The sequence below is a fragment of the Adiantum capillus-veneris genome, chromosome 17 (assembly GCF_014529385.1).
Source record: "Adiantum capillus-veneris isolate H3 chromosome 17, ASM1452938v2, whole genome shotgun sequence".
NCBI lineage: Eukaryota > Viridiplantae > Streptophyta > Polypodiopsida > Polypodiales > Pteridaceae > Adiantum > Adiantum capillus-veneris.
This window is the reverse complement of record NC_140947.1, coordinates 45,411,455-45,422,087: the sequence shown is the minus strand read 5'-3', so window position 1 is coordinate 45,422,087 and position 10,633 is coordinate 45,411,455. Positions and strand designations below refer to the sequence as shown.

The following is a 10,633-nucleotide window of genomic DNA, read 5'->3' as shown; positions in this document are numbered from 1 at the left end:
GGAATACATAGACATGGAGAAGTGTCCGAAATGTGATTCCGAAAGATATCGAGTAGATCTCCACGGGACAAAAATTCCACAAAAGGTTTTGCGACATTTCCCTCTGCTTCCTCGCATCAAGCATTTCTTCAAATGTAAGTCCATGGCCGCCTTAGCATCATGGCATGAGGAGAATAAATCTTCGGATGGTGTGCTACGAATTCCTGCAGATTGCGTAGCGTGGAAACATATAGATGGAACATGGTCGGATTTTGCCAGGGAAGCTCGAAATTTGCGCTTAGGCCTGGCTATGGATGGCGTAAATCCATTTGGTCAAAGATCAACATCTTACAGTGTATGGCCCGTTGTCATCGTCAACTACAACATTCCCCCGTGGTTGACTACGAAGAAGGGGCACCTATGGCTAAGCTTGATTGTGCCAGGGCGATATAAAGTGGGGAATATGGATGTGTATCTTTGTCCACTATTGGAAGAGCTACAACAATTGTGGATTGGCATAGAGGTGGTGGATATGAGCCGACACACAGGACGACGGAATGCTTTGATCAGAGGCATTCTAATGTGGACCATGCATGACTATCCCGGGCTAACAGAATGCTCAGGTGATCTATTGACACTCCTCACTCAGACACTGTAAATCTTGTTTTTTTCCATAGTTGATCTATTATCATGTGTATACATGCAGGGCTTCAAACAAGCGGATATAGAGCATGTGTCACATGTGGACCTAGACTGAATGCACGTAGGGCACCCTCACTGAAGAAGCAAATCTACGAAGGTCATCAAGCGTATCTTCCAGAGAATCATGTGTTACACGATGGCTTTTTGGGAAGAGAGCCACCAAGGATGTCTGCACAAGCATGGTTAGAGCAGAAGGAGATGTGCGATGACGGATTGCCTCCAGGGATGAAGAGACTATCTCTATGGTACGAGTTACCATACTGGCCCCGACTCATGATCAATCACTTGCTCGATCCAATGCACATATTCAAGAATGTGGGTAATCTACTATGGGACCATCTGACCGGCAAGAAAGATACTTTGGGAGCCAGAGTTGACCTTAGAAATGTGGATCGTATGGAGCAATATTGGCCGCAAACAGCGTCTGATGAATCGATAAAACTCCCCAAAGCACCATGGATTTTCACAGGAGCCCAAGAACGCAAAGTAAAAGAGACCATTCGATCTTTGCAGACCCCCACTGGCGTAATGCACTCGCTCCGAACGTGTTTTACTAAAGAAGGAAAGCTTACCGGTTTGAAGTCACACGATTGGCATAAAATGTGTCAGGTACGTTCATAGTGGACTTTAATATCATTGCATAAAATGTGGACTTTAATATCATTGTTGCACATACTTTACAGTTTATTTTACCGGTTTCCATTGAGGGATGTTTGTCTCTCGACATCCGTAACACAATCTACAAACTTGCAAAGCTGGTGCAATGGATCTCACAAAAGGAGATCAACGTAGACTCCATACCATTCGCCAAACTAAATGCTGCGGAGCTTGTGTGCATGTTTGAGAAACATTTTCCTACTACAATGCTAACCATTCAGGTGCATCTTCTTGTTCACATAGTTGATGAGGTGGAAATAGCTGGCACAGTTCATTCCAGATGGATGTTCTTCTTAGAACGTTTCATGAAAACGCTTAAGGGATATGTGCGTCAAAAGGCACGTCCGGAGGGTAGCATGGCAGAAGGTTGGTTGGTATTAGAGTCCCTAGTGTACATTGGAGAGTGGCTAGACGGATTTGATAAATCCCGGCACACGCTATGGCGAACCATAGATGATGAGCGCATATCTGGGATTGTCATGTGCAATCTCGGTGTTGAGAAGAAGATGACGGAAGATCTAGAGGCTAAAATCAACCGATTTTGCATGCTTCACAATCCAGTGATGCAAAAGTGGATTTCACAATATGAGGATGCAAAGCAAGAGCGACAAAGGGCACGAATCGAGTGGAGACGGGGAAGACAACCACCGATGCACTATCCAGCGGTTCTGGAGAGCCTACCAACCTTCATGAGCTTAAGATGGTTGCACAACCAATTGAAAAGCGCACAACAATGCGGTGACGAAGTGACTGAGGAAGAGTGGGAGTACTCTCAGGGTTGCGCGACCAAGGTAAGTTTGCAATGTACGACTAGCTAGTGACTTTATTTCTAAACGTTTGAACGGCCACTCATAATCTTTATTCGTTGTAGTATAAGTCATACACAGCAGCATGGTGTAAAGGTTGACATTTTAGGGTGGAACGAATCGACAAAAAGCGTTTTACTCAAGATTGTGGAATCATGGCAAAATTTGAGCAGTCTAGTCGACGACGTTCCTCTGATGCAGATCTTGTGGTGGCGGAACTCACTTACTTCGGCACGCTGCAAGAGATTTTGAGGATCGATTACAGAGGATTTTTTGTCGACTTGTTCGACGTGCAATGGTTCAAGATAATCATGGAGGGTCGCAACGCTACTGTGCGTAGAGGAGAGTCTGGTTTTATTGAGGTAGATTCTACTAAGAAATGGACTGACCTAAGAGACACTTTCGTACTACCCGAGCATTGTGAACAAGTAAGTATGTAAATAGTTAACATCCCCCTTTTACAAGTTATGTGCTTGAAAGCTCTCATGTAAGTTATGTGGCTCTGGCAGGTAATATTTCATCCTACAAAGTCTACATCAAACTGGTGGTACGTCATAGAGGTAGCCTCTCGTAGTGCAAGGACGTATGAAGGCTACCATGTGCCAATCACAACGGCATCAATGGAGGAGATCAGAGAAGATGCTCAATCAGAAGCCGCTGCGGTGGTGCCAGACGAGCATCAAGATGCTACTACTCTATATGGGGTGCATGCAGAAGAGCTACAAAATGAAACAGAGGATATGTGTTTAAACGGAGAGCTCTATATAGATATAGGAAGTTATGCTGAGTTATGCGAGGATGAGAGAGAGATCTCTTAAAGCCACAAATATTGTATTTGAACAATTTTGCTCCGTGTTGTAAAAGCTCTAGCTCTCTAAGTACCTTCCATGGTGTATAACGCTCTTTTCTACTCGCGCTCACATCTTTTGATTGAAAATTCTGAGTTTTCGACTTGCCTCTTCTATCACTCGATTCATTGCGTCATTGTATTTAGATGCGTCATTACGTCATTGTATTTAATGGTCTTTGCGTCATTGTCTACTCTATTCATTCAATATTAAGTTTAAATATTCGTGTGTTTAATGCAGGTATGGATGATGAGGAGTTTCTTTCTTCTTTGTCACCGCAGCAGAGACAGTGGTACGTGGAGCGTCATCGCTCTGGCGCATCATCGCGTGTTCCTACTCCATCCGCATCTCCCTCTCTTTCGGAGCATTCGGCGCGCTCCGAAGCTTCGGCGTCGACGAGACGAGCTTCACACTCGTCTAGACACCGGCGCTCTAGTGGTGGCAGTGGCGGTTGTTGTGGGGATTCCGCCACCGATGCCTCCACACTGCCTCGTGTTCGACGAGGCTCTTTACCCTCCCCTTCTTTGCCCACCCCCACACCAGCCACAGCATCACCATCTACGCCAGGTTTTGCACGGCTGACTGTTCCTAGAAGCTACACACCTCTACCTACTCCGCCAGGAGCCACCCCTCTCGACACTCCTCGCTTCGGGGCCCAGACGCCGGTGGAGACACCTGACTTCTGTACCCCCATCAACACGCCGCTAGAGACCCTTGCCGGGACACCCAGGTTCACGCGTCACCGGCCAGAGGGCTTGTCTTACTCCATCGACTTCAGCGGCGGCATCATCATGGATGATGACGGCAAGAAGGTGATCTCGCGCATGCGTGGTCTTTGCTCTCAGCTGTTTAGACACTACATACTAAACAAATGGAGTGAAGTACCAAGTGATTTAAAAAACAGAGTCATCAGCATACTTCATGATGAGTTTCCCGTTCCAACACGGGATTAGCGCTTCAATGAAGACCTGATGAAGATTCGAATGCGCGAATACTGCAAACACAAGCGTTCCGAAGTGCAAAAAGCAATCAAGAATGGGTGGAACAGGCCAGATTGGCTGGCCAAAGAAGATTGGAAGAATGCGAAGAAAGCAGCGCGCGAGAATCCCGACAAGTGGAAGCAACAAAAGGATGCAGCCAGAGCGCGAGTAGAGGCAGGGAGCTCTAACCACTTGGGGAGCTGTGGATGGGCATCATTTGAGGCCGATTTTGTAAGTGTTTTCACATTGCTCTTTATGTTCGATAGTTTAGGGTTTATGAGTTTTTTAATTCTAACATAATGAAATCTTTGTATGTTTTCACAGTGATCGATGACAGGACGTGATCCCACACCGTACGAGCGCGAGTACGCAGGCAGGAAGGGCTTAAACGCCCTGATGGACATTCTCAGTTCTCGCGGCGGCATGGTTAGTATTAGGGTTTACTCTTTTTTATTTTTTGTATTGTTTTATAAATGTCGTTATATGTTTATACTTACTGAAAGCTGTCTTATTGTCTTTTTTTGCAGAATCCGACAGATACGCCGCTTGGACGCGATGAGACGTCTGACTAGACGACGTCAGTTTAGCCGTAGCTAGATAGCATTAGTTTAGGGTTTCTCATAGCTTACGTCTTTTTGAACCATGTATATTATTACATTTGTCACCGCAGTTCCTTTTGCCAATCAATTCTTTATGCCTATGATGTTGTACAATTGTCATTATTACATTTGCCAATCAATTCATTTTGCCTATGATGTGTACAATTGTCAATTTTGCAAACAATGCGTCTTGTGGGTGACTATTTTGGGTCTATTATCTACCCTTGCACTTTTTTAAAAAAGTGAATCAAGTACAATATGGTTGATGGGTGGCAGGGCATTCAATGCCCTGCCACCAAAAAATAATTCTCTCGGGCGTCGCTATAACCGTCGCTATTTATGGCTCTGTAGCGTCGCTATGAGCGTCGCTATAGTCTTCAGTGTAAACGTCGCTATAACCGTCGCTATATAGCGACGCATATAGCGACGCTCTCGTAGCGACGGTTTTAGCGACGCCGGGGGTTATAAAAACCCAGTGTATTTCCGTCGCTAACAGCGTCACAAGAGCACACAACCTCTTGTAGTGAATCCTACGGGACACCAAAAGTACTATGCTAAACTAGCAAAAAGGTACTATGGTCCTTTCCAGATTCTTAGGCCAATCAATGAGATGGCTTATCAACTCAAGTTGCCCAAACACTGGCTCATACACAATGCTTTCCATGTGAGCCTATTAAAGCCTTACAAAGGAGAGCCACCTCAAGAACCAACTACTGAAGACCCACCGGAGATCAAGGACCAAGAAGAGGTGCTGCAGCCCGAGTCCATTCTCCGACATGAAGACAAGGTATTAAGAGGCGGTAAGATTATCCGACGGTATCTTATTAAGTTTAAAAACTATCCTTTTGAATATGCTAGATGGATGCAAGGCATACAGTTAAAGGATAGCCTAAACCTTGTCAATGCTTACAATGCTTCCCTAGAGTAGGCAAATGTACAAATGTTTAAATGAACAAAGTTTTTGTCTTATAAGACTCTCTTTTTCTTTATTGTGCACAAAAATGAAGTAGTATGCATGCGTAGATCAAGTTTGCAAAGACAACGTCTCCCGAACACCAGGTAGAGCTTGCCACTCTACTATGGAAGATTGATAGGACTAATGTGCAGACATGCTTGCGGCAGCCTCAAGCTCTCAAGCGCCAAATGGACTAGTCATCCATTGTGGAATGATGTCGTAGGGTAACATAGGGATCCTCTACCCGCTAAGAAAAGGACTTATGAATATGCTTTATCTTCTCTACACCATAGTCGAGGACGACTATGATTTCAAGAGAGAGGTAATGTCATAATAATCAATATCTAATTCTCCTAAATGATTTTCTCATGTTAAACTGATCATTTAATATGGGGAAGTGCCAGGGGAGAAAAAGCTAGAATATTGGTTAAGCTAGCAGACCGGCCACAGTAGGGATCCAAAGGAGGGAAAATAGGGATCCAAAGGGGGGGCCATCTACAAAAGAGCCATGTGCAACAATGGGCTAAAAAGACCCTAAGGTTCAGCCCATTAAGACTTCCAAAATGCTAAGGTTGTGTCCAAAGGTCAACCTTAAGGGAATTGGATGCTTTGTGTGTGTACAAAAAAGTCTTCATCAAAGCCTACAAAGGAGGGGGCGAGCCCATTAAGTAGGGGATGAGAGAGAAACTCACACACACACAAGCTTCCTTTGTACACAAGGGGAAAGAGGGACGTCACGTGTCAGCTCCCTAGCCCAGATGCCCACAAGGTGTACCCAATTCCGATTGGATGGCCTTGGAGGTGGACCAATGAGAATTAGGCTAGAGTAAATCTAGTTTAATTCATTTAAAAACACTTAATAAAATAACCAATGAGAATTAAGTCCTCTAGAAGACTATTGGACAGTCTCCCAAGGGGTCCAATGAGCATTCAGCAACCCAATGGCTTGCATGGTTCCTATTGGCCAGGAGGCAAAGGGGTCCACTGAGAGTTTAGTTGAATTATTAAATTACCTAAAGCTCTCACAAAAGGGGAAAGGGGGACACATGTCAGAAGGCTATCACTTATGCTGCTTAATAGTCATTGGCTTGACCGGGGGAGGGCCAATGAGGGTAGAGCAAGAGCAAATAGCAAGAGGGCTCGCCCAAGAGAGAGAGGGGGCTGATTTTTGTGAGCATTATCACACACACTCTCACACACAGTCTATGTGTGAAGAAAAGAAGACTATCTCTTCCCAATCTTTAATGGAGAGCTCATCACCTACTCCAAGCTTGTGAGATAGAAGCCTACATCGACACACTCTTGGCATGTGGATGCAAATCCAACCAAGAGCCAAGCTTCAATGCATGCTCATCTCCTCTATCATGCTAATTACTAAGCTAAGCTATGCTAATATGAGTGATTATGTGAGGAGATGTACATCTTTCTCGTAAGAATACTCCTTCTTCCTCTCAATCTACTCTCATACCCCGCTAGCTCTCACCATCTTTGAAGGTGTGTGAGGTCTTGGGTCTGAGACCGTGAGGGAATTGATGTTGTGTTTGATAAGTGTTTTGCTAGGTGCATGAAGTTTCCATCTTCATTGCACTAGCTAGTCTTGAAGGAACACAAAGAATTGTATTGTACAATGTCTCTCTTGATGGGAGAACTCATAATACAAAGCCTTTTGGAGGGGGGACCGGCTCCATGCAAATCCGGTCCTCAACTGTTGTCAATAGCTTAATTTCTCTCTTTTGAAAGTATTGTTCATGCTATCTAACTAGGTGTTATGCTTTTTGTTGTTCTCTCCACCCAAGCACTCTTGTTATTCTCATTAGGAAACTCTTCTAATGAAATGCTCACTATGTTCATGCTATTTTCCGCTACACACAAGTTATTAGGCCATTAAATGTTACACTCTTCATAAGAAGAATGATGCTCTATCAATACAAGATGCTAAAACTAGAATTTGAGTTGGTTATGTAGGCTTTCAAGATGAAGTGCGTCATTATTTTTAGACATAGTTGTCTTTTTTGTGAGGTAATTGGTGAAAAATTACATGCCATGCACTAAAAAATAGATCTCAATCGTCAAAAAGGAATAAAGATTAGAAAATCTTAAACAATCCAACCAAAATAGATACAAGGGTATTTTGAGAATTTCCACAAATTAGAGGGATATTTTGGTAATTTTTCCACATATATATATATATATATATATATATATAGAGAGAGAGAGAGAGAGAGAGAGAGAGAGAGGAAGATTTAATGTCGTAGGAAACTATCCTAAGAGACCTCAAAGATCTATCCGACGAGAGAGAGAGAGAGAGAGAGAGAGAGAGAGAGAGAGAGAGAGAGAGCTTTTTATGAGAAAGCAGCCTTCTTCATGTTGACATTAATGCTCATCGTAGCGCGACCACACACATATATGCACACACGGGACACACACACACACACACATATATATATATATATATATATATATATATATATATATATATATATATATATATATATATATAGAGAGAGAGAGAGAGAGAGAGACAGAGCGCTCTTTTTATGAAAAAGCAGCCTTCTTCATGCTGACAGTAATGCTCTCGGTAGCGCGACCACAATGGCGGTAAGTGCTTCCTGTTGGTTTCTTGGATATTTTTTCCTCTTATATTGCTTGATGATCTATGTCCTTAAGCAATCTGCTGATGTGGTTCAGGAGCTCTCGCCTCTGCATGTGCCCAAGTTTGGGGATTGGGATGTGAATGATGACAACGGAGAGAAGCACAACTTCACTCACATCTTCGACAGAGTGCGCGCCTCGAGGAATATCAAGCGAGTCCTTTCCAATGACCCTCATTCTACCCTCCTCAACTCTTCCTTTCTCTCCACATCTCCTTCAACGACACACGAAGCTCCGGCCCGTCATCATCATCAACCTCCGCTGTCACTACACAAAGGCCTTTCATCTCCAGCTACAGCTGCGTCGATACTTCCTGTAAGCTACAAGGTGGGTTTATTCAAAACCACCTCTGTGCCCCTGCACGAGAAGGTTGACACATAACAGCACATGTGAAGTATGCACACACATATTTTCTTGAGTGTGTTGTTGCCTAGTGTAAGTGAATTGATTTGTTGAATGCATGAATATGGATCATTAGACGCAATCATCGCATATACCTAAGACGTTTGGGGCGGCCTACACTCTCATCTTTGACAAGACGCAGACCAAGAAGAACGTAAAGAAGGTTGATCCGGATGATCCTGCATTCCTAGCATCTTTTTCCAATAGTTCTTTGTGGAAACGTTCTCTTCTTCACAATCAACCTTTTACCAGGATGCAGGGGTTCCACCATCGTCGCTACAGGAAGCCATCTCGCCGCTTATGTCCAAATCAAAAGTCTCCATGAACCAGAAGGTACACTCGGGCATGTTATGGAGGAGGATGCAATGCATGCATGAGCAGAGGCTATATGTGTTATTGTAGCAATGTGGACTGAGCCTAAATGTGTGCTATGCATTACTTAAAAGTGTCAAGTACTTGTGATCTTTATGGCCTCCATAAGACAATGCCTAGTTAATGCCCCTCTTTCAAGAAATAGAAAAAAAAAAGATTTGCCATCATTGATTTGCCGTATGGCACTAATCGACAAGCTTTATCCAATGGCCCACAATTGCTCCCAAGAGTTCCATGCTTTACTAAGGCCTTATGTAGGCCAATGAATCAGGATATACATTCAAAGGTAGCATATGCAAATATATTTATGTAGGCATGCTCTTATACAATGCACCCATGTAGGTTGTCAGCATCCCTGCATGCAATTCATGTATATGCAATGCTATCAATGGATGAATATGGACATGCATGTGTGTGGTGCTATCAGTGTATGAATATGCACATGCATGTACATACATATGCGTGTGCATATACACGCATATGCAGTAATGTATGTAATGATACCCATGGATGAATATGGGCGATATCATTTGCACATGCAGCATGTCGCAGGACCAAAGCTTGGGAATTGGATTGTGGATAAACAGGACTATACCCGCATAGTTGAGGGCCTAAACAAAAAGGGACAGAACCACAAGCGATCGGCACAGAGAACCAAAAAGAGTGCCACATCGACTGCTTACAAACCTTCTTTGCTGCGGGTAAGTTAATTTTTCTGCAAAGCAAAACAATGGGCTTGTTTTATGCTGCCTTGCTTTATTGATCAGAAATAGAATTGGATAAGTTTGTGTGTGTGTGTGTGCGCGTGCGCGCATGAATTTGCACTCAGATGCATAGACAAAACTTGGTAACTTGACATGATATGTTTTTGACATCTTTATGTTTTCTTGTCAGCATTGGAGGCTATGCTTCAGTAGTAACCATGCTGTTAAAGATTAATGTAGATGGAGGGAGGCCTTCCATGCAAGTACTTATTGGCAGGAAAGTGAGAGAACTTGATTTCTGTATTCTTATAAGGTCTTGATAAGAGCTCTCTCTCTCTCTCTCTCTCTCTCTCTCTCTCTCTCTCTCTCTCATTCAACCTTGTTTAACATCATCTACCATGAACTTGACAATTACATAACACTATGGCTTTTAGAGAAAAGAAATTCCTTTCATCGATATTTGAAAAGAAAGTTATCATTTTTTAGAGAATTTACTTACATATGAATTTTGATACCTTACGCTACGGATGGACTGACGAGTCATATAGAGCTACTATGGTAATTACAAAAGATGAAGTAGCCTTTTAGCTTGACATTAGTACAAGGAAAGCCTATTAAGAGGATGTATCGCTTACTCATAGTATTGCCATAGTATGGCAACAAATGCGGGCCTAAAATTGGTGAAGTGCACTAGAATGGACATACAGAGAAAATGGCCATAAGAATTAAGCACACATATAAAAGATTCTTGAAAAAATCGGTTTTGGCATTTACTATAGATTGATCTCTAGTACATAGTCTCTCACTAAATACTATTACAGCACCCCTAAACATTAGTATTCTTTTGTAAGGGATTCGATGTTAATAGGTTGTGTCCAAGATGCCCTTATTGGTAGCAAAGATTGGAGGTTCCACATATAAATTATGTTCCTCACTTGAGCAAATCTCACAATTATAGAAAACATGAGAATGGTCAT

General features: G+C 43.0%; 1 protein-coding gene across 1 annotated transcript; it reads left to right on the top strand.

Moving 5' to 3' along the window:
- The first annotated feature begins 8,045 nt into the window (after positions 1–8,045).
- On the top strand, positions 8,046–9,986 carry LOC147437152 (uncharacterized). The gene is made up of 6 exons (XM_086485860.1): positions 8,046–8,124; positions 8,215–8,505; positions 8,657–8,743; positions 8,833–8,913; positions 9,495–9,653; positions 9,847–9,986. The coding sequence occupies exons 1-6, from the start codon at positions 8,119–8,121 to the stop codon at positions 9,889–9,891; spliced, it is 669 nt and encodes a 222-aa protein (XP_086341986.1). The 5' UTR covers positions 8,046–8,118; the 3' UTR covers positions 9,892–9,986.
- The last annotated feature ends 647 nt before the right edge of the window (positions 9,987–10,633 follow it).